Here is a 25511-nt window from a genome sequence, read left to right as displayed (position 1 = left end):
GCTCAGATTTTAAGTGACTTGATTAAGGTTATTGTAATTCATTTTTTATTTCTTTTTAATACTTCAGGAACTCATGAGAAGTTTTCTGGGCAAAGAAACTGGACTGGTTTGGTATATCCATCTCTACCTGTTTTTTCAGAAGAAGATGTTGAGGAAAATAAGGTTAAGTGACTTGTTTGGATCATAAAACTATTAAGTGTCTGTGGCCAGATTTGAATTCAGATATTCCTGATTCCAGATCCATTGTTCTATCCCTTGTGTTGCCTAACTTCTTTAGGTTACACAGTGTGGCCCTATGGTGACACAATATAAAAGTGTCTGACAGAATGTAAATAATATATTTTCTATTCCATGTGTATGACATTTGCTCCTACATGATGCTACTTGTGGGAAAATATGGATTACACTTCTGTGTGAATAAGAAAAATAGACTTATTGGAGAATGGATCACAAAGGAAAGAAGTTGTAGGTTTATTTTTTTCTCCAGTTAAAAAGCATAATCAAATTGAAGGCATTGTCTTCTTATAGCTTTTCTGAAAGCATTCTTAACTTCTTTGTTTCTTAGACTATAGATGAGAGGATTCAACATAGGGATAACCATGGTGTAGAATACTGACACCATTTTGTCAGAGTCCATTGAATAGCTTGAGCTGGGTTGAAAGTACATGAAAGTGCACGTCCCATAAAATATGAACACTGCAGTGAGATGGGAAGCACAGGTGGAAAAAGCTTTTTGACGCCCATTAGCAGAACGGATCTTCAGGATTGTGATGAATATTAATAAATAAGAGAAAATATAACGAGAAATGAGAAGGATCCATTTAATGATCCTAAAATAAAGATTATTGATTCAGTGATGTGAATTTCAGAGCAAGAGAGAACCAAGAGAGGGGGAATATCACAGAAAAAGTGATGGACTATATTGGACCTGCAGAAGGAAAGACTAAAAATATTTCCTATGATGATGGAGGAAGTAAGAAAGCCACAGATGTGACCCCCACTGGCCATATATACATACATTTTTGAAGTCATAGTAGTGGCATAATGTAGGGGTCTACACACAGCTGCATGGCGATCATAGGCCATGAAGGCTAAAAGAAAACTTTCAATACCAGCAAAAGCCACAAAGAAGAACAACTGAGTAGCACATCCATTATAAGAGATGACCATGTCCCCTGTGAGGAGCCCAGTCATCACCTTGGGAATAATAGTTGAGGAAAGTCCAAAATCTACCAGAGATAGATTCCTGAGGAAAAAGTACATAGGAGTATGGAGGCAGGAATCATGGGAAATCAGAGCTACCATTCCCAGGTTCCCTACCAGGGTGATGAGATAGATGAGGCTGACTATTATGAACAGAGAACCCTGAAACACTGGGGTCTCTGTTAATCCTAAAAGGATGAATGAATTCACCTTGGATCTGTTCTCCATATTGTCATTTCAGAGTGATGTTATTCTGAAAGGAAAAGGAGTAACCATCAGAACTATTAACATTTCATGTTGAATTACTCCAAGACATAAAACATAGTCATAAAAATATCTAATGTTAAAGATAGAAATGGAGAATAAAGTGACTGAGAGTATTTAGGTAGTTGTCAAAGCAATTACTCCAGTTATTCCAAATTAACTCATCAAGTTTCTCAGAGGGAGTACTTCATGTACTCTCTCTTTTCATGTACTCTTCAACTTTTTTCTCAGAAATATTTAATTTTCTGAATTACAGTAGTAATAATTTTCAATGTACATTTACTAAAATAAAAAAGCCAAATTGGCTTCCTCCCTTCCCCACTCTCAGAGATGGTAAGCAATTTGATTTGGGTTATATACATATATGTTTTCATGCAAAACAGTTTTCCATATTAGTCATTGTTTAAAAAAACTCATATAAAACCCATTCTCTAGAATAAAACAATAATGTGAAAAATAGTATGTTTTGATCTATATGAACCTCTAACTGTTCTTTTTCTGGAGGTGGATAGCATTCTTTGTCATGTATCTCTCAGAATTTTCCCATATGATGATATTGCTGAGCATAGCAAAGTCTTACAACTCAATAGTACCACATTGCCAACATATGACACAATTTGTTCAGCCATTCCCCAAATGATGGACAACCCTTTAATTTCCAATTCTTTGCCACCCAAAACAGAGCTGCTTTAAATATATTTCTACAAGTAGCTCCTTTACCTTTTTATGATCTTTTTTTTATATAGACCCAGTAGTGATCAATGGGCATGTACAGTTTTATAGACCTTTGGGCTTAGTTACAAATTGTCCTCCTGAATGGTTGGATCAGTTCACAACTCCTCTAAGAATGTATTAGAGTCTCAGTTTTGCCACATCCTTTTCAACATTTATCACTTTTTCACTATTTTGTTATTTGACACACCCATATAAAATTTTGTTTACTTTATTTTCAAATTAATTTTTATTTGTGTTTTATAGGATCTTAATGATTATAATTTTATTGTTTTATCATATGAAAAGGACACATTTTTTCATTTTAGATTTTTTTTGCATTTTATGCTCTAATATATGGTTTCCCTCCTACTTCTTTGAAGGTGTATCAAGTAAATTCATTCCCTCCCCCTCCTCAGTAACTTGACCTGTATGCAAGGTTTGCACCCATGTACATGTTGTACATCAATAAAAGTGAAGGCCTTGGTCTTGAGGGGAGGGAGAAGTGAGACAAGAATGAAGAAGGAAGAAGTTGGAACAGAGAAGGTAGGTGAAGGGAAACAAGCCAGGCAACACATGGTCAGGTTATTTAAAGGAAGGATTACCTATGCTTTCTAATAAACTTCATATAATATATATGTGGGTAGAAATATTATTTCAATTCCTACAAAGGGTCAGGTAGGATTCTATATCAAAATAAGTATTGTTGTTACTTGTACTGAGCCAATCACAATGAGAGTAAAGTTTAAACATTGCCTGTCATCACCCTCATATTGCCCTCCATTGTAATATTTTTGCACCTCTTTAAAGAACATAATTTACCCACTCCTCCACTCCCTTTTCCACTCAGATTAATACATTTTTCACCACTATAATTTTTGCATATTGTGTCATCCTAGTCAGCTTACTTCCATTTCCTTTGTCTATGCATTTTCTTTCCAACTGCTCTAATACTGATAGAAAAAATTTAGGGTTACAGATACAATCTTTCCACTTAGGACTATAAATATTTTGACCTTATTGAATCTATTAATTTTTTTTCTTTCTTATTTACCTGTTTATGCTTCTCTTTAGTTTTCTATTTGAATATCAAACTTTCTGTTTAGGTCTGGACTTTTCATCAGGAATCTTTAGAAATCCTCTATTTTATTAAATGACCATTTTCTCCTGAAAGAATATACTCAGTTTTGCTGGATGGGTGATTTAAGTTTGTAAATCTATTTCTTTTGCCTTCTAGAATATTATATTTCCAGACTTTATATACATTTTATATACATATATATGTATATACATGTATATACAAGTATATACCTATACTTTATATACATTAATGTTGAAGCTGTTAAGTCCTATGTAGTCCTGAGTATAATTCCATGGTATTTGAATTGTTCCTATCATCTGCCTGCAGGATTTCATGGACTCAAACATGGCTTGGGCCCACTTTTAGAACTTGGAACAATATATGTGTGTTGGGGGAAATTTGCTGTTGCCTTGGCACTATTCATTGGGGTAGCCTGTCTATAGGCTGTACAGCCTTTCTCTGGTCTTTGCTCCCCTCACAAGCCTGTGGCCCTGACCCACTCTGGCTACTTTTCAAGTTGTTTTCTACGGGAAAATTGCTTCACTCCATTTATTATTGGTTCTTTGTATCCAGTATTCATTTTGGAGTATTACTTTAAGGTTTGTGAGAAAAGGTCCCCAGACTTGCTCATACTGTTTCATTTTGAACTCTTCTATCTTGATTCAGTCCATGGAACTACCTTCACTTTAGTTTTCTTTTATTGTACTCCCCCTTATAATACCCAAAGTGGAATTAGTCACTTCAGGAAAGGGAAATGCATTTTGCCAGTGAAAATCATCACAACAACGAGTTTCACGTAGGTCAGAGTTGAACAGCTAAACCTTTTCTTATGAACAAGCTTCACTTGAATGAAGAATAAATTTAAAAAAATAAAGGAGAAAATCAAGGATTTAAATATGAAGAAAATTAAGAGACTCAGTGAACTGAGGAGATAATCACAGAAAGTTGGCTGAGATTTCATTGGGATCCTACTTAGTCCTAGAATTATTGGAGCTTTAAGATGTGTTCAGGTAATTGAAGTCACTAGATCATGAAGAAGAACAGCCACTAGTGGATAATAGTTACATAGTTTTGTGAATTTTTTTCCCAAAGGACCACTGTTATATCACCCAATAAATGTAGGATTTCTAAATTTATTTTCCTCACATAGCCTGTTCTTTTTTCAATATTCTATCCAGCCACTGTGCAAGCAGAAGGCAGTCACAGAAAAGGAACATTTTGTCCTTTCATTCAGTATAAGGTCTTCTGGTTCCCTGGGAATTCATCAATGTTTCTTTTTACCTCCTTGAAGCTAGGACCCCAGCCCCAGAAAGGCTTCTTGATCCATCTCAATTCCAGTAATTCCCCTCTATTGATTATCTCAAATTTAACCTGGATAGAGCTTGTTTATACATTTATTTGCATTTGCCTTAAGATTTTGATTTCCTAGGGAGTAGGGGCTCTATTTAAATTTATTTTTTACATTCACTAGTCTTGGCCTATTGCCAGGCATATATTGGACAATTCACAAATGGTACTCACCTATTGACCAGTGGTAGTGGTAACTAAGTTAAGGTGTCCTTTGTATATAAGACAAATCCATTTTCCATCCCACGCCTGAGTATAAGACATTATAGTTTGGAAGGTCCTCCAAAAGTTATTCATTAGTCACTTATATGTAGAATACCTCTTTTAACTTCACTACCATGAAATATTAGAACAGGTTTTCCTAATAGTTCTAAGTAGAACTGTCACATGCTATCTAAAACTAGTTATATCTTGAAAATATAGAAAATTAAATCAGAGAATCTCAAGTCAGGATGGTTTCTCAGAAGTTGTCTACCTCAAATTACAGTTGGCCAGGAGCCATATTTTATTATTTCTTGTTGATTTCCTTATGATGATGTAATTTTGATCCATTAGAAGTTCAAAAGAGAAGGAATAATATATGGAAATTCCATTTTGTATTTGATTCTAACAAGGGATGAGGAATTGTTGAGTAGGATCAAAATAAATTTGATTTAGGGTTAAGGTAACTCTAACCCTCACCCTAACCCTCACCCAGCTCTAGTAATGTTGGAGGAATGAGAGGAAATTTGTTAAGTTATCCTAAAGTTTGAAATAGATAAAGAAAGAAAAACTAGCAATTGTTAAGACATTCACATTAGGTTTGGGTACTCAAATCCCCACATGCCAGAGGTAAAATAAAATACAATTTTTTGACTAATTCTATGGGGTGTTCAAACACAAAAGTACCAAATAATGTCAAGAATGAAATTTTGGAGGCAAAAAATCAATTAGGCAGACTTAGATATGAAAAGAAAATCAGCAATAACCCAAAATAGCATGTGACAAAAGATGAGTGAAAAAGGAGATCTTACTTTCTAGAAATATAATAAGAGGTGTGATAGAGCTCAAGATCAGGTGAGGGGACCATAGAAAGCTAAAGATAAGAAAAGAAGGGGAGTGATGAGCTGGTCTTTTAAGGAAACAAAAGATACTCTACTAAGGAAATCATCTGAATCTCAAAGTTGGTGAAAAAGGTGAAAAGAATGAGAGAAAATAGATTCATTGACTTTGGATTTTGCTTCTATTTTCTGACAAGGACAATGATCTTTGCATTTATAATGAAACAGTGACAGTTAATAGGGAGTTTATACCAAAGATTATGAAAATTAGAATCTATTTTGGTGAAGAGAAGTAAAGGAATATTTCTATAGTATCAGTTATGTGACAAGTATCATACTAGGCACTTTATTAACATGATCTTACTTGATTCTCACAATGACCCTGAGATATAAGTGCTATTATTAAATAGATTTTAAAGTTGAGGAAACAAAGGCAAACACAGATTAAATGACTCTTCAAGGATCACCTCATATATATCTGAAGATGAGTTTCAATTTGGGACTTCTTAATTCTATTCACCCAGCTCTATCCAACATACAAGAGCTGCCTCTTTAAATTTCACAAAGTACTTTAAATACATTGGTTCCCCACCATGACTTTGTGACCTATATGGCTAAAGAGAAAAGTAATTTGACCTTATATTGAAAAAAGAACCTTAACCAGGCACACAGATGTGGTCCTTCATAGTCAACACGAGGCAATGTGTTCAGTTTTCTGTTTTCCACATTGGGAAGGTCATTGGCTAGAAAATTTCAAAATGGAGAATTATTTTTTAATCTTACTATTTAGAATTAATGGAATAAACTGTGGGTATTTAACCTAGTAAAGATCAAATATGGGTGTCAGGACAAGAGTTGATATTCAAGTTATTTTCAGGTATCTGAAGGATTGTAATATGATGTAAAGTTATGACTTGTCCTACTTGTATTCAAAGGTAAAACCCCAAGGGAAAAGGTAAACATTAAGAAGAAACAAGATTAAGTTTGATATAGGGAAATCATTTTAGAAATAATAATATTTAGAAATAGAAGGATCATGAGAAAGAATGCTATCCACATCCAGAGAAAGAACTGTGGGAACAGAAACTCAGAAGAAAATCATAGCATTGATCATGTAGCTCAATATGGATATGATTTCGGTTTTTATGTTGAAAGATCACTCCACTGCAAATATGCATGAAACAAAAATAGGCTTTGAACAATGATACATATATAACCCAATGCCTGTCAGCCCCATGAGTCTTCCTGGATTTAAATCACACTTCAGATCCTTATTAATAATATATCTATGGAAAATTCACTTAAATCAATCAACCTAAAGTTATTCATCTATAAAAGGGAGGTTAATAATATTAATAATCTTACACAGTTCTCAGGATATTCAGATGAGAAGAGAGAAAACTTGCACAGTAAATCATCGTTCAAATGGCTCCTTCAGTTACTGAAGGATGAGGAACTTTAAAATGTGTAGGAGATATTTATAGATCATTTGTATAACAATATACACGCAGAATTTTATGGGAGCCATAAAACAACTCTAAGAGATGTGTACCACAAATATTTGCATATTTTCAATACGAGGAAATGTAAGAAGCTAATTGACTTACCAGTGGGAAAATGGTGGATTAGATAGAGAAGTTTTTTTTTCTTTTTTTTTCTAATTCTTCCTGCTTCCAGGTCTAAATATGTTTCCACTATGCTTTGTTTTTGTCTACATAAGCTCTATATTCTAAGACTGGGTATCCCTAAAACCTACCTGATTTTCTATGGAGTAAGTTGGCTAGAACACCAAAGAAGAGTGTTAGTCAAGAATTTTAAATTCAAGGTTTTACCCTTAAATTCCAAGCTAAGGAACCACATGACTGCATTATAGAAACATCTCCATAGTCACTTGGACAAAGTGGTCAAAAGTTCCTAGTGTCAGAGTGGTCACTCCTGTCCATTGCCATGGCATGAATGACAATATGGTTGGGGATGCCCACTCCTATCATCCATTCAACTTAGCCTCAGGAAACACAAAAGAAACTAGATGAATGATTAAATAACTAAATGAAGTAGACCTACAAGCTGAAACCACAGCATGAAACCTTAGAGTGAAATGTTTCAATGTCTAGAGCTAAAGTTAGGGTTGAAGCAGGGACCTTATCTAGATCACAATTCCCCCCTTCCTTTTCCTTTCTATCCCCTCTTCTCCATATCATCTTGATGCCTTAAAAGGTCCCTATGCTTGATTCTTCTTACTATTCTAATGATGCATATAATTTTTGAGAGTTACACATCACATTTTCCTCACATATTAATATATATATACATATATATATATATATATATATATATATATATATATATATATATATGGATATAAACGTAGTCCTTATAGGAGAGAGTTTGAATAAAAAAAAAGTTGACATTTTCTCCTATTCCCTTTCCTTCATTTTTACCTTTTCATGTATTCCATGCTCTTTGTTTTTCGATATTGAACTTTCCACAGAGCTCTGGTCTTTTCTTTGCAAAAACTTGGAAATCTTATATTTTGTTGAATGTCCATACTTTCCCCTGGAAGTATGTCGTATGTTTTGATGGATAGCTGATTCTTGGTTGAAGACCCAGTTCTCTTGCCTTTCTGAAAATCATGTTCCATGCCTTAAGGTCATTCAGAGTGTAAATTGCAAGGTCTTGTGTGACCCTGATTGGCATTCCTTTATATCTAAATTGTCTTTTTCTGGCTTCTTGTAAGATTTTTTCTTTTGCTTGAAAGCTTTGGAATTTGGCAATTACATTCCTGGGAGTTGCCTTTTGGGAATTTAGTTTAGAGGGTGTTCTGTGAACTCTCTCAATGCCTGTATTGCCCCCTTGTTCTAGAATCTTTGGGCAGTTTTCTTTGATGATATCTTGTATTATAATGTCGAGATTACTATTTATTTCTGGTTTTTCTGGTAGGCCAATTATTCTCAGATTGTCTCTTCCTCTATTTTCCAAATCTATCACCTTGTCAGTGAGATATGTTATGTTCTCTTCTAATTTTTTGTTCTTTTGGCTTTGCTTTATTAATTCTTGATCTTTTGCAAGATCATTGTCTTCCAGTTTCCTGATTCTGACCTTTAAAGCCTGGTTTTCCTTTTCAGTTTGGTCAAGCTGTTTCTGTAGTTGCATTTTTTCGTGCTTCATATTGTTGAGTTCCTTTTTCATTATTTCCCACTTTTCCTGCCAGAAGACTTCCATATTTTTGATCTTTTCAGATTTAAATTCTTCAAGAATTTGTGGAGAGTTTCTATTTCCTTTGGAAGGTTTTGAAGCATTTGCTTGTGTTTCCTCTTTTATCTCCTCTGTATTTTGTATTTTTGCTCCATAAAATGTGTCCAAAGTCACCCCCTTCTTCTTGCTTTTCTTGGTGTTTGGAGTTTTTTGTACTTCTGTACTGTTTGCCATCTCTATCTGAGTGAGGAGGACTGGCTATTAGTCTATCTGATAGTCTGAGGCTTTAGCTCCAGGCAAATTGTCCATTCTCCACAGCTGCATTATCTTCCTGGGGAAGCCCAGGGTCTGTCCTTCTCTGCCTGCCAGTGTTTCAGGTGTTACCGCTCTCAGTTCCCTCCAGTTGCTTCTCTACTACCTTACTTCCACACTTTAAGTATGGCATTGCACTGTCCGCAAGGTACCTCAGAGCCTTTACTGGCCCTGAGGTTTCTGTTCTTTCAGAAGATGGTGCACTCTAAGGGGGAGGGGTCCTGGCCTCCCTGTATTCTGAAGGCTCCTGATGGGATTAAGTTCAGCTGGTTTGGGCTGGATGAGCCCCGAAGGAAAAAAAAAAAACCTCCTCTGCAGTCTGTGTTAGATGCCCTGAGACTGGCAGGTGATGGAACCATAGAAAGATTAAGACAAGAAAAGGAGGGGAGTGATGAGCTGGTCTTTTAAGAAAACAAAAGATACTCTACTAAGGAAATCATCTGAATCTCAAAGTTGGTGAAACAGGTAAAAACATGTCAGAAAATATACCCACTGACTGGATTTTGCTACTATTTTCTGACAAGGACAATGGTCTTTGCATTTACAATGAAACAATGACAGTTAATAGGGAGTTGATACCAAAGATGATGAAAACTAGAATCTATATTGGTGAAGGGAAGAAAAGGAACATTTCTATAGTATCAATTATGTGACAAGTACCATACTAGGCACTTTATTAACATGATCTTACTTGATTCGTACAATGACTCTGAGATGTATGTGCTATTTTTAAATGCATTTTAAAGTTGAGGATACTAAGGCAAACAAACATTAAATGACTTTCCATGGGTCACCTCATATGTGTCTGAGGATGAGTTTCAACTTGGGACTTCTTAATTCTATTCACCCAGCTCTATACAACATGTAAGAGAAGTCTCTTTAAAAATTCATTAAATACCTTAAATACATTGGTTCCCCACAATGACTTTGTGACACATATGGCTAAACAGAAAAAAAAAATTTGTCCTTATATTGAAAAAAGAACCTTAACCAGGGAAACAGATGTGATCCTTGGTAGTCAACACGTGAACCAATGTGTTCAGTTATTTGTTTTCCACATTGGGAAGGACATTGATTGGCAAGAAAATTTCAAAATGAAGAAAAACTTTTTAATTTTACTATTTAGAAATGATGGAATAAACTGTGGGTATTTAACATAGAAAAGATAAAATATGGGCTTCAGGACAGGAGTTGATATTCAAATTATTTTCAAGTATCTGAAGGATTGTAATATGATGGAAAATTATGACTTGTCCTACTTGGATTCAAAGGTAAACCCCCAGGGGACAAGGTAAACATTAAGCAGAAACAAATTTAAGTTTGATGTGAGGAAATCATTTTAGAAATAATAATATTAAGGAAAAGAAGGATCATGAGAAAGAATGTTATCCACATCCAGAGATAGAACTCTGGGAACAGAAAAGCAGAAAAAAATAAAGGATCGATCATGTAGCTCAATATGGATATGACTAGGGATTTTATGTTGAAAGATCACTCCACTGCAAATATACATGAAACAGAAATAGGCTTTGAACAATGATACATGTATAACCCAATGCTTGTCAGCACTGTGAGGCTTTCTGGATTTAAATCCCACCACACATCCTTATTAATTATATATCTATGGAAAAGTCACTAAAATCTATCAACCTCAATATATTCATCAATAAAAGGAACGTGAATAATATTTATCATCTTACACAGCTCTCAGGAGATTCAAATGATAAGAGTGATAGAAATCTTTTGCAAATGCTTAAGTCCTTTATAAATGTGAGTTATTAGCATTGATAGCAAGGGCTGTGTTTCACCTAAAATTCAGTGTTTTTCACACAATATATTAATCACCAACATTATTTAATGAAGTCATCATTAGGATTGCACAGTAAACCGTTGCTCAAAAGGCTCCTTCAGGTACTGAAGAATGAGAACTTGAAAATGCTCAGGAGATATTTTTAGAGCATTTGTATAACAATTTACATGCATAATTTTATTGGAGCCCTAAAAGAACCCTAAGAGATGTGTACTACAAATATTTGCATATTTTCAAGGCAAGGGAATGGAAGAAGTTAAATGGTGGATTAGCTAGAGAAGTTCTTTTATCTTTTTTTTCCCCAATTCTTTCAGCTTCCAGGTCTAGAAATGTTTCCACTATGCTTTGTTTTTGTCTACATAAAGTCTTGAGTCTAAGACTGGATATCCCTAGAAACTACTTGGCTTTATATGGAGAAAGTTGGCTAGAACACCAAAGAAGAGGGTTAGCCAAGAATTTTATATTCAAGGTTTGACACTGAAATCCCAAGCTATGGAACCACATGACCCCATTATAGAAATATCTCCATAGTCACTGGGACAATGTCATCAAAAGTTCCTATTGGTAGAGTGGTCACTCCTGTTAATTGCCATGGCATGAATGACAATATGGTTGGGGATGCCCACTCCTATCATCCACTCAACTTAGCTTCAGGAAACACAAAAGAAATTAGATGAAAAATAAATGACTAAATGAATTAGACCTACAAGCTGGTACCATAGTATGGAACCCTAGAGTGAAATGTTTCAATGTTAAGAGGTAAAGATAGTAGGTAGATATTGAAGACTTGCATCTGTGAGGAACTGGAGGTCCCTTAGAGCTACACAACAGCTCTGCTGATAACTCATGAACAAAACAAGCTATTTAATTATTCTCTGATCACAGGAGGAAAATATGAGTACACAGAGACCATTTTCTCATGGGTATATTCCTAGCATGTTATTAACAAAATGAGTAAGAAAGGTTCCTGGACAAGGCCATTAACTAATGTTTAGATTCTATTCTTCCTAGGTGTGTGACATGGACAAAGTCATTTAACTTCCCCAAGTCTCAGTTAATTCATTTTTTAAATGAAGAAAATAATCTCAGACCTTAATACAGTCAAAAGGTGGTGGCTAACATAAAATGTGATACAGATCATTAAAGAAAGGCCAGGTAATTCAAGGATTTCCTCATGATCCCCTAGGGGAAAATGACTAAATCTGAAGTTAAAGTTTGGGATAGAATTAGAGAATATTGCTAAACTTTAGGCAAGTAATTTATCCTGGATGAAGCCCAATTTCCTCAGTTGTAAAATACTAACATGTATATTTTCATGTATGTATTAACTCTCAGGAATATTATGAGGATAGTAATTTGTAAATTAGAAATTATTTGAGTTAACTATTTCCCCAAATCTCTGCCTACTCCTAGAAACTCTGAATTTCAAGTACAGTTCCCCTCAAAGTTATAGTATATTAGTAATGGAGGAGAGCACTGGAGAAATCATTTGACAAGATTTATGTAGAATCTTTGACAAGTTTCCTACAACTACTCTTGAGTACCAGATACAAAGAATGACAGATTGAGAATTTTTGAATACTTGAACCTGAAAAAGTTTCAATAATGGCTCACTTTTATCATTTTGGGAAATACTCTATCCTAATCAATGGTTCAGATTGAACCTATAGATTTATCATGGAATAATTTCCAGTGAGGAGCTTATGTTTATATTAAGAACTTTCAACATCACAGGAGACTGCAACCTACATGGGGAAACATTTTCCAAGTTCTTCTGATCATTCCAACTCAAATTAAGATTGGTCAAAAAGACTCCTGGATTCATTGATCTCAAGGGAAACCTACACCTATTCTTCACTCTACAATGTTACTGAAGACCAATGGTACTCTGGCAATCTTTGTAAATGATTCTGACCTATTATATGATGTATAGGAATTATTTTCAATCTTCTGATAGCCCTATTTATTATCTTGCTTAAAAGGAATGGTTTACCTGTTCCAAAGATTGCCTGATTTAAGCTTATTTAGACAACAGGTTTTTATGAATGGTCTGTTTTCTGTTAATATGCCCTTTTCTTTTTGAAACTTCAAATATAATAACACCATATCATCTTTTTTTGTAGTCTGATGCTTAATGAAACATATAAATGCTCCCCTACTTTTTTGTTCCTGTAGATACTTATTACTGTCCTTCCTCCATGTAATGTTGGTGAGATGAAGTAGGCTTTTTTAAAAATTGTATCAGAAAGACCAACACCTTCCTCCAAAGATATACTGTCACCACTCAACAAAAGATGAGTTGTTTCACGAATGCTGCAGCAATTATGTGTCCCCTGAAATTTCAAGTTTTGGTGTCTCATACAAATGTAGAGGTTACGGAACTGATTAAAAAAAATAAGATATTACTTCAAATCACTAGTCTTATTGGGAAAAAGATATCCCTTACCAACAGAAAAAAGGGTTAGTTTGACTACCTGATCTAAAATAGAATCACTAGTACTGGTTTTTTCCCTTCATTATTTACTACAGTAAACTCACTGAGCTTACCAAGTTCAAAGGTACCCTCTTAGTACAGGGTATAGACTGAGACCACCAGACAAAAGGAGTCTATTTTGTATAATAAGTTCACTGTATTCATGAAGACTATCAAAATAAGATCTGATAGTAGCTCTATCATGAACCTTTTGTAGAATAATATCAACACACAGAACCTGACCAAAAACAATTTTACTCTTGAGAAGATCATGTAGGAAATTACTAACTTAACCATTTTCTTTAATACTGTTAACTAGAATTAATGTATCACAGATGAAGAGTCTGGTAAATACACTAATAAGAATTTATAGAATTTATAGTAGAGATTATTGAAAGCCCTTCCTTAATGAAGGTTTTAATCAAATTATCTCAGAGCTCATGAATCTAACCACTGGCACATCAGTTTCTGAATGTCCCACTAGGTTTCCTGGACCTTTTATGGGTACCATAGCTCACAATCTTAATCCTAAGCAGATTTCCTATTCTTATTTTCCATTAAGAAATAAGAACTCTTGCATTTCTTTTTGGCTTCTCAGCATTCTTTTAGTAACAAGTGTAATTACTTTTGGTTATCTGAGGTGTTGTTCATATTTGTCTCTTTGGAATAAAAAAATACCTAACTGCAAAGATAGCAAAGCATTTTGTGTGATAATCATCACAGAATCTATTGACCATATTAATTGTTAGAATGTGTTCTTATATTAAATTTTAAATCCTTCTTCTGAAGTTGATATCTATACCTAGATTATACCATCCATAGAACATATAACAAACTTTCTCAGAAAAAGACCATAACTCTATAAGCAATTCTAGTGAGAGTGACAGAGTTTTTGACAATATTCTAGAAATCAATGTAGAAAAAGAAAATCAAGCAGAATGTGTTATTTGTTCACTATGGTGGGACCTCCACATTATTGAGTTTAGTTTCTTATGTTTTATCTCTGTTTCACATAAATATATTTTTTTCTTTTTTAAATTTGTATTGTAATCAAGTAACTGTAATAAATTCCCTATAAATTATATCCATTCTTGTACTCTTAGAAAAATTACAGATGAGTCTCATTACTAAAATGCCTCCTCTGTATTATGCATTGATCCTTAGTGGAATATCCCCTGTGAGGTCTGTTGTAAACATCTTGCATTATCCACAGATTATGATTATACTATTAAAATTAAAATTAAATCTCAATAATGAACATTTAATATTTTAGAACGTTTATTAAATGATCATTAGAAATCAAGGAATAAGAGGACATAAAATAAAGACCATGTTCTCATGGATGATTAGCCATTTTCAAAATCTGCACTGACTGCCATCACCATGCTGGCTACATGCCAAAGAGAAGGAGAACCTCAATGCCTGCTTATTTTATCCTCTGTCTACAGGAAGTATGTAATGACAGGAAGTCAGTGTACTCATGGGAATTGTGGTTCTTTTTTTATGGTAATCAATTTTCAATTATACAATCCTCAGGATTAGAGGAGGGACTGAAGAGAATGATAATCCCTTGATCACCTTAAAAAAATTAAGATTCTAGATATTGGAATCACCTAGTATTTAGCCAAAGAGTTTGATTAATTAAAGATAATGACTCATTACTATTTACTAAAATTAAAGTAATTACATAAAGCAACTAGAATTCAATTTATTTAACATTTTATGTAACCTCTTATTCCTGCATCTTCTTATAAGCTAGCAAGCCAGTATTTTTCAATATGGGGTGCTCCTACCCAGGTTGAAGGACTGTTCACCTTGAGACTCAGTTATGGGAAGATGAGCATATTCTAAGGGAAGGAATACCAAGCATATAGGAAATATCTGAAGGAAGACATGAGCTAATATCAGTTTAAAAACCATTCTAAACATTTGGGACTCAATAAGAAACTGAGAAACATTCTCAAGAAGCTAGTACCCACTCATCTTAAGATTATATTTCACTCATTTAACAAACATATCAATCTCCAACTCCCTCCCCCCATCAACTACACTGGAAGTTGCACTAACAATCCTAATGACTCAGATACCAGGACAAAGGATGCAACCTTAACAGAATACCTTGATAAAGGGCAGAAAGCACAGTTCAATTAAGCCTCCACACATCTACAGCTAAATCCACACCTTCTGCTGAGAGCTGGGCAAGAAGTGACCTCAGGGCTCATTAATTCTCCATGAGCCTAATCTAATCAATCAGCCGAACAAAGAAGAAGCCCATTCAGGACAGAACAGACCAAACCCACAGATCTATCAAATAATCAGAGGACCAATATTACAGCAAATAACAGAGGGGAAAGAAGGAAAAATATAGCAATAATAAAAAGAAGGAATAATATCAGAAAAAGAAAAAAGAAATTACAATCGACAGCTTATATCCAGGTAATGAACAGAGAGCAAATGAAACAGAGGACTACCATGGAGTACCAAGCAAAAACAGAGAGAATCCAGCAAGTTGGACTCAGGTTTTGAATAACTCAAAACACAATTCAAAAAATTATTAAGAGAGGTTGAAGACAATTGGGAAAAGAACTTAAAAAGAAAATAAGTCTTCTGGAAATAGAGGCACATAAACTAAAAGAAGAAAATAGTGTCTTAAAATCCAGAATTGACTAGCTTGAAAATGAGGCAAAGAAAGTGAAAGATGATCTACAGAGAAAAACAGACCAGAAGAAGAATGACAAAAAAGCCAGGGATGAAATTTAGTCTTTAAAAATTAGAATCTAACAACTAGAAGTAAATGACCTCTCAAGGCAGCAAGAGTCTACAAAACAAAATCAAAAGAATAAAAATTTTAAGGAAAATATGAAGCACCTCACTGGCAAAACTACACACCTGGAAAATAGATCCGGAGAGACAATTGAAGAATTTTTGGACTACTGGGAATTGATGACAAAATAAAAAGCCTCGATATTATTCTACAGGAAATTTTCAAAAAAAATTGCCCCAACATCCTTGAATAAGAGGGAACAGTGAAGATTGAAAGAATTCACAGATCACTACCTGCATTTAATCCCCAATTGACAACACCCAGGAATATTACAGCCAAATTCATGAATTATCAGACCAAGGAAAATATACTACAAACTAGTAAGAAGAAACCATTCAGATATTATGGAACCTCAGTTAGGATAACACAGGGCCTCGCTGCATCCACAATGAAGGACCAGAAGGCATGGAATATGATATTCTGTAAAGCAAGGGAACGGAGTCTACAACCAAGAATCAACTACCCATCAAAATAAAGACTAAAAGTATTCTGAGGTAGTATCGCACATCCAAATTGGCTAAAGTGAAAAAAGCGCAAAATTGTAAATATTCGTGAGATTGAAAAAAATGAGTACATTAATATTCTGTTGGTGGAACTGTGAAGTTACCTGACCATTTAGAGAGCAATTTGAAATTATATTCAAAGGCTCTCAAACTGTGTACATCCTTAGAAGCAGCCATGGTATTTCTTGGTCTGTTTCACAAGAGCATCAGGGAATGAGGAAAAAAAATCAAATGTTTATTGCACCTCTTTTTCTGGTGAAAAGGTATTGGAAATTATGGGAATGTTCATCAATTGTTTATTTTCTAAAATTTTGGAAAAAATTAAAAATAAACTTTAAAAAGTGAATGGAAACTCTTCTATAACACAAATATATTATAAATGGGATAACTGTGATGTCTATAAAAATTTACATTCTTCAAAACTTTTGGATTTCTCCTGGCAATAAAAAGTGATATTTTACTTAAATAAAGCCTATTGTGTTTATTGATTATATTTTATATTTATGTGGAACTTTATTTTTTAATTAATATATTTAGTCTATTTAGAACATTCTTCCTTGGTTATAAGAATCATATTGTTTCCCTCCCTGCATCCTTCCTGTAGGTGACATTCAATTTCAAGGGGTATTCCATGTGTCCTGGATCAAAAACTCTTTCCATGTTGGTGTTTGCATTAGGATGTTTATTTCGAGTATACATCCCCAACCATATGCCCCCGAACCTAGTGATCAAGGAGTTGTTTTACTTCTGTGTTTCTACTCTCACAGTTTTTCCTCTGAATGTGCATAGTGTTCTTTCTCAAAGATCCCTCCATGTTGTTCAGGATCACTGCATTGCCACTAATGGAGAAGTTCATTACATTTGATTGTACCACAGTGTACCAGTCTCTGTGTACAATGTTCTCCTGCTTCTACTCCTTTCATTCTGCATCAATTCCTGAAGGTTATTACAGATCCCATGGAATTCCTCCACTTTATTATTCCTTTGACCACAATAGTATTCCATCACCAACATATACCACAATTTGTTCAGGCATTCCCCAATTGGAGGGCATCCACTCATTTTCCATTTTTTTTTTTGCCACCACAAAGAGCACAGGTATTAATATTCTTGTACAAGTCTTTTTCCTTATCTCTTTGGGGTAAAAATCCAGCAGTCCTATGGATGGATCAAAGGGCAGACAGTCTTTTATCACCCTTTGGGCATAGTTCCAAATTGCCCTCTACAATTATTTGATCATTTCACAACTCCATCAGTAATGCATTAATATCCCAACTTTGTCACATCCCCTCCAGCATTCAATACTTTCCATTGCTGTCATGTTAGCCAATCTGCTATGTGTGGGATGGTACCTCAGAGTTTTTTGATTTGTATGTCTCTGATTATAAGAGATAAAGAACACTTTTTCATGTGCTTATTAATAGTTTTGATTTCTTTAATTGAAAATTGCCTATTCATGTCCCTTGCCCATTTATCAATTGGAGAATGGCTTGATTTTTTTTGTATAATTGGTTTAGTTCTTTGTAAATTTGATTAATAAGACATTTGTTAGAGGTTTTTATACTGAAGATTGTTTCTCAATTTGTTGCTTCCCTTCTAATTTTGGTTACATTGGTTTTGTTAGTACAAAAGCATTTTAATTTGATGTAATCATTATTATTTATTTTACATTTTGTCATTTTTCTACCTATTGTTTTGGTTTAAAGTCTTTCCTTTCCTGAAGAACTGACATGTATACTCTTCTGTGATCACCTAATTTACTTGTTGTTTCCCTCTTTATATTAAAGTCATTCACCCATTCTGAGTTTATCTTGGTGTAGGGTGGGAGGTGTTGATCCAAACCTAATCTCTCCCATACTGCCTTCCAATTTTCCAAGGAGACTTCATTTTACATTATTTTATTTGGTCATTTTCAAACATTATTCCTTGGAAACAATGATCATTTTCCTTTCCTCCCACTTCCCAACACCCCTTCCATAGCTGACGTGCGATTCCACTGGGTATCACATGTGTCCTTGATTCAAACCCATTTCCATGTTGTTGGTATTTGCATTAGGGTGTTCATTTAGTCTCTCCTCAATCATGTCCCCTCAACCCCTGTAGTCAGGCCATTGCTTTTCCTTGGTGTTTTTACTCCCACAATTTGTCCTCTGCTTGTGGATAATGTTTCTTCTCCTAGATCCCTGCAGAATGTTTAGGGACATTGTGTTGACACTAATGGGGAAGTCCATTACGTTTGATTGTACCACAGTGTTTCAGTCTCTTTGTACAATGTTTTCTTGGTTCTGGTCCTTTCCTCTGCATCACTTCCTGGAGGTTGTTCCAGTCTCCATGGAATTCCTCCACTTTATTATTCCTTTTAGCACAAAAGTATTCCATCACCAACATATACCAGAATTTGTTCATCCATTCCCCAATGGAAGGGCATCCCCTCATTTTCCAAGTTTTGGCCAACACGAAGAGCGCAGCTATGAATATTCTTGTACAAGTCTTTTTCCTTCTTCTCTCTTTGGTGTACAAAACCAGCAGTGCTATTACTGCATTAAAGGGGAGACAGTATTTTATCACCCTTTGGGCATAGTTCCAAATTGCCCTCCAGAATGGTTGGATCAATTTACAACTCCACCAACAATGAATTAATGTCCCAACTTTGTCACATCCCCTCCAGCATTCATTACTTTCCTTTGCTGACCTGTTTGCCAATCTGCTAGGTCTGAGGTGATACCTAAGAGTTGTTTTGATTTGCATCTCTCTGATTATAAGAAATTTAGAGCACTTTTTCATGTACTTATTAATAGTTTTGATTTCTTTGGCTGAGAACTGCCTGTTCATGTCCTTTGCCCATTTATCAATTCGAGAATGGCTTGATTTTTTTGTACAATTGATTTAGCTCTTAATAAATTTGAGTAATTAGACATTTGTTAGAGGTTTTTGTTAGGAAGATTGTTTCCCAATTTGTTGCTTCCCTTCTAATTTTAGTTACATTTGTTTTGTTTGTACATAAACATTTTAATTTGATGTACTCAAAATTATCTATTTTATATTTTGTTTTTCTTTCTATGTCTTGCTTTGTTTTAAAGTCTTTCTCTTCCCACAGGTCTGACATGTATACTATTCTGTGTTCACCTAATTTACTTATAGTTTCCTTCTTTATGTTCAAGTCATTCACCCATGCTGAGTTTATTTTGTTGTAGGGTGTGAGGTGTTGATCCAGACTTAGTGTCTCCCACATGGTCCTCCAGTTTTCCCAGCAGTTTTTGTCAAATAATGGGTTTTTGTCCTAGAACCTAGGACACACTTCTACCCAAAAATGACCATCCCAGGAGTTTTTAATCAAAGAGTGGATTTTGCTCCCATAAGTTGGGATCTTTGACCTTATCATAGACTGTCTTTCTGAAGCACTAAATGAATAAATTAATTTGGATAGGATTGTCAATTTTATTATGTTAGCTCATCCTACCATGAGCAATTGATGTTTTCCAATTGTTTAGATCTAGTTTTAATTATGTAGAGACTGTTTTGTAGTTGTCTTCATATAGTTCCTGTGTTTGTCTTGGCAGATAGTTGACTAAGTATTTTATATTGTCTAGGGTGCACAGGACTGGGGAAAAATCTTGAGTTGAATAGAGGAGTAAATCACACAAACTTAAAATCAGAGTGGTCCCAGAAGTCATCAGATCATATGTATTCCTTAAAAGGGTTATTCTCTATAACACATTCAGTAAGTGGATATCCCACTTGAAGGATACAGTGAAGAATAATTCTTCAGGGGTCATTACCAGTTTGGATATGCTCCATTTTTTAAGAAAAAGTTTCCTTAGAAGAAACCAAATTCACCTCAAAATTCTAGTCATTATTCCATAGAATATGCCTATATTCCCTCTTCAATGGAACATAGAATCCAATACTTTACCCACCCATGCCACCATTTTCCTTCTCCTAGTTGAATATATGCTCTCATTGATCCTTATATGAAGTAGTATAGAATAGATTTTCTCTGTGGATTGTCCAAGTCTTATTCTTCTTCCAAAGATATCACATTCTGGACTGAATAAAATTTTTAGTTAAGTAGCTGCTCTTCCTCCTCTACAAGGTAATAGCTAGAATTTCTATATCATGATTATGTGTATACATGTCTATAGGGGTGTCTAGGTGTGTCTGTGTATGTGAACTTGTGTACACAAATACCATTCAATCCACAAAACAAAATTACATGTCTCACTCTTAAGGCTCTTCAAGCAGAAGTAAAACTGAGGCTCAGACATTAAATGATGTAGATAAGTTTATTGTTTTTTAATCATTTTATTGGTTCTCTTCAAAACTTCAGAACCACATGAGAAGTTTCCTTGGAAAAGACACTGAAGTGGTTTCTCTTTCTGTCTCTACCTCATTTTTCAGATGAGAAAATTGAGGCAAACAGAATTAAGTGACTTGTTTTGGGTCACAAAAATAATAAATCTGTGGCCATTCTTTAACTCAGATATTCCTGACTCCAGATCCATTGCTCTATCCCCTGCACAGCCTAGTTTCCCTAGGTTACACCGTATGGGATTAATGTTAAACAACATGAAAGTATCAGAAACAGAATTTAAATTCAAGACTTTCTTAATTCTGAATCTGACATCTGTTGCTCTGTGGTGATATTCCTGGAAAATGTGGATCACACTTCTGCGTGAATAAGAAAAATAGACATAATGGGGGCTGGAACACAGAGGGAGGAAGCTGGAAATTTATTTTTTATCCAATTAAAAAGAATGATCAAATTGAAGTTGTTGCCCTCTCATAGCTTTTCTGAAAGAATTCTTAACTTCTTTGTTTCTCAAACTATAGATGATTGGATTTAACATAGGGATAACCATGGTGTAGAATACTGATGCCATTTTGTCTGAGTCCATTGAATGGGTTGAGGTGGGTCGGAAGTACATAAAGATGATTGTCCCATAAAATATGAACACTGCTGTGAGATGGGAAGCACAGGTGGAGAAAGCTTTCTGGCGCCCATCAGCAGAATGGATCTTCAGTACAGTGATGAAGATGAACAAGTAAGAGAAAAAGATGACAAGAAATGGGAAGGATATATTTAATGAACCTAAGATGAAGAGTATTGATTCAGTGATGTGAATTTCAGAGCAAGAGAGAACTAAGAGAGGGGGACTATCACAGAAAAAGTGATGGACTACATTGGATCTACAGAAGGAAAGACTAAAAATACTTCCTATAAAGATGGAAGATGACATAAGTCCCCAGATGTGACCCCCACTAATCATATATGCACACATTTTTGAAGTCATGATAGTATTATAATGTAGGGGTCTACACACAGCGGCATGACGATCATAGGCCATGAAGGCTAACATGTAACTTTCAATAGCAGCAAAGCCCCCAAAAAAGAACATCTGAGTAGCACATCCATTATAAGAGATGACCATGTCCCCAGTGAGGAGCCCAGTCATCACCTTGGGAATAATGGTGGAGGAAAGACCAAAATCTACTAGAGATAGATTCCTGAGGAAAAAGTACATAGGAGTATGGAGGCAGGAATCCCAGGAGATAAGAGCTACTATCCCCAGATTCCCTACCAGGGTGATGAGATAGATGAGGGTGAACATTATGAAAAGAGGAATATAAAGCCCTGGGTCATCTGTTAATCCTGTAAGGATGAACTCATTCACTTCAGACGTGTTCTCCATAAATGTCATTTGAGAGTGATGTTGTTATCCTGGAATAAAAAAGTAACCATTACAAAAAATCAACAATTCATGATAAATTACTTCAAAACATAAAACATAGGCATATACATCACGTATTTGGATGTTATAAATAGAGAATTAAGTGTCTAAGAACATCTAGATTGCTGTTATAGCAATTACTTGAGGTACCACAAATTCATTCATCAGGTTTCTTAGAAAGAATACTTAATGCATTAATCTTTACCTTTTAATTCAAATGTATTTCATTTTCCCAGTTATGTGTAATAACAAATTTCAATGTACACTTACTGAAATTAAAACATACAAATTGTCTTCTTTCCCTCCATACCCTTCATGCAATTAGATCTGGGTTATGCATATGTTATTATGTGATACATTCTTCCATATTGGTCATTAATGTGAGGGAAGCCTCATATAAAACCAACCCCCTCAAAAAAGAAAAAAAACAATTTACTAATGTGAAAAATAGTATGCTTTGATCTTTATCCAACTATTAGCATTTATTTCTCTAGGCAGACATTATTCTTTGTGATACATTCCTCAGAATTGTTCCAGATGATTCATTATATTAATTACTGTGTAGCAAAGTCTTTCACAGTTGATCATCCTACAATGTTATTCTTTCTGCACATAATATTCTCCTGGTTCTGCTTATTTTGTTCTGCATCAGTTGATGTAAGTCTTTCCAGCTTGTTCTGAAATTCTCCTGACATTCATTTCTTATACCTCAATAACACTATATTACCAACATGTAATACATTTTATCCAGCCATTCCCAAATGATCAAAATTCCTTTAATTTCCAAAACTTTGCCAGCAAAAGGAGAGCTGTTAAATATATTTTTCTATAAGTAGGTCCTTCCTCCTTTTTTCATGCTATTTTTGTTATAAGGTCCCAGTAGGGCTGATAGAATATGCACAGTTTTATATCCCTTTTTTGGGGATTTTGGGGAAAAAGTGTATTTAAAACACTTAAAAATTGTCCACCAGAATGTTTGGACTAGTTCACAACTACAATAATAATGCAATAGTGTTCCAGTTTTGCCATATCACCTTTCCTTCAATATTGGCTAATTTGGTAAGTGTATGGCAGTATCATTGACGTGGTTTAATTTGAATTTTCTAATCAAGAAAAGGCGGCATGTGGATAATTTAGTCCATTGAGAGTCAGGCTTAGAGACAGTAGGTCCTAGGTTCAAACCTGGCCTCAGACACTTCCTAGCTATTGTTGTAAGGAAGAGAGGATTTGAGCACATGCAGTAGGTCTGCAGGGAGATAGAGATGCAGAGAAACAATTCTAGAATGTGCGGTGTGAAAGTGTGCTGTGTCTTTTTCTGGTTTGACCACGAGGGACTGTCTGCTTTCCCTTGGTGGCTGTTTCTAACTTGTCTTTCCCATCCTACCTTCTGACCTCCTGGCTTGCTCTCATCTACTGAACTTCCTGGTGTCATCCAGACCCACTCTGGGTCATCAGTCTGTAAGATTATATCTGGGGGTCCTTCTGGATTCAGGATCTCTAGTTAGCCCGATCTTGCATAATAGCCAAAGCCCCTACCTCTATTACTATCAAAAGTGAGGAGTTTCATTTCCTATGGTACCTTTCAGAAGGGTATAATTTCCTTCCTTTTCTCTATTAATTAGATCAATTTTTTGCTTCAGTTTTTTCCTTAGAACATGATTGCTACTCTCGCTTCTTTTTAACTTCAGATGAAGCACAATAGATTCTGTTCTAGTCTCTTACCCTAATTCTTTAGGTGTCTTCCTGCTTCAAATATGTTTCTCATGAAGAATATATTGTATGATTTTCATTTTCAATCCACTTTATTTTATGCTTTGGTTTGATGGGTGATTTCATCCTTTTCACATTTATAGTTATGATTATCAAATGTGTATTACTTTCAGTCCTATTTAATCATGGTAGTTCTAAGAAGGGCTACCACATGCTCTCTAGAACAAGTTTCATCTTGAAAATATTATAGAAAACCAAATCAGAGAATCTCAAATCAGGATGGTCAGAGCTGGTTAATTAGGAAGAATGAAAGTTAGAAAATACAACGTTCTTATAGAGTTTCCAGGTCCCTCTCAACGAGGATGAATTAAAATCTTTGACATACAAATAGAAATCTAGCTTCCAAGGTAACTGTTAAAATTAATTGTGGTTAATTCAGTTTTGGAGTTAAATCTAAAAATAGATTTTAGCTTACAATTCTAGCTTCATTCTCAAGGAAGAGCTAAGTATCTTCATTGTTACAATCAGGAGATAGCTAAATCCGATCTTCACATAACATGTAGACTTGAGGCAGGGGACTCAAAGAGAATATGATTTTGGAAAAGTAAATCCCTTATTCCAATGAAACAGAATAGGTAATAGCAGACTTTTGTATTTTTTTTCTACTTAGAAAAAAAAAGATAATCTGGGAATCAGAGTGGAGGAACATTATGGAAATAACTTATACAGTTATGAGAATTTTGATGAGAGACTTCAATTATCTGGGCATATGCCAGAATGTTTTCTCATTTTCTGTCTCCCTCATTGTAGTTCTATTTATGTTTCTTTTTCTATATTTCACTGTATCCCTTCATCACTGTCACTCCTTTCTGACTGCATTTTTTTTTTCATTTTAACTTTGCTGGTTTCTCTGTCTCTTTCTAATTGTCTATTTATTTGTCATCATCTGTATATCAACCTACACATCTGAGCATCTCCTCAAATAATGGTTGTGGAATTCTTGATGATGAAGACACTATAATTCATCAGAAGTTCAAAAGTGAAGGAATAATATCAGAAAATTCCATTTTGCACTGAATTCTCACAAGGGATAAGCAATTGTTGGGTAGGATCAAAATAAAAAGGAATGTTGGGGGAGTGAGGAGAAACTCATCAAATCAACCTAGAATCTGTGATACATGAAGAAGGAAAAACTAGCAATTGTCATACATGCATATTAGGTGTGCATAGATTCAATTCCCCACATGCCAAAGGTAAAATAAAATAGGATTTTATGGCTTAATTCTATGGAGAGTTGTAATCAGAAAAG

The 25511-nt window shown here is 34.8% G+C and overlaps 2 protein-coding genes across 2 annotated transcripts; both read right to left on the bottom strand.

Annotated features, from left to right (window-relative positions):
* Nucleotides 1–487: 487 nt before the first annotated feature.
* LOC107649255 (olfactory receptor 5B17-like) lies at nucleotides 488–1431 on the bottom strand. Its single transcript, XM_056803747.1, has 2 exons — nucleotides 1019–1431; nucleotides 488–830 (listed from the first exon to the last, which is right to left on the bottom strand). Exons 1-2 carry the CDS (start codon nucleotides 1429–1431, stop codon nucleotides 488–490), a joined length of 756 nt encoding a protein of 251 aa, XP_056659725.1.
* A 20012-nt stretch (nucleotides 1432–21443) lies between these two features.
* LOC100026523 (olfactory receptor 5B2-like) lies at nucleotides 21444–22686 on the bottom strand. Its single transcript, XM_001377065.4, has one exon. The coding sequence runs from the start codon at nucleotides 22460–22462 to the stop codon at nucleotides 21509–21511; it is 954 nt and encodes a 317-aa protein (XP_001377102.3). The 5' UTR covers nucleotides 22463–22686; the 3' UTR covers nucleotides 21444–21508.
* Nucleotides 22687–25511: the final 2825 nt, after the last annotated feature.

This window comes from Monodelphis domestica, chromosome 6, assembly GCF_027887165.1.
Source record: "Monodelphis domestica isolate mMonDom1 chromosome 6, mMonDom1.pri, whole genome shotgun sequence".
NCBI lineage: Eukaryota > Metazoa > Chordata > Mammalia > Didelphimorphia > Didelphidae > Monodelphis > Monodelphis domestica.
This window is presented reverse-complemented; position numbering and strand designations above follow the sequence as displayed.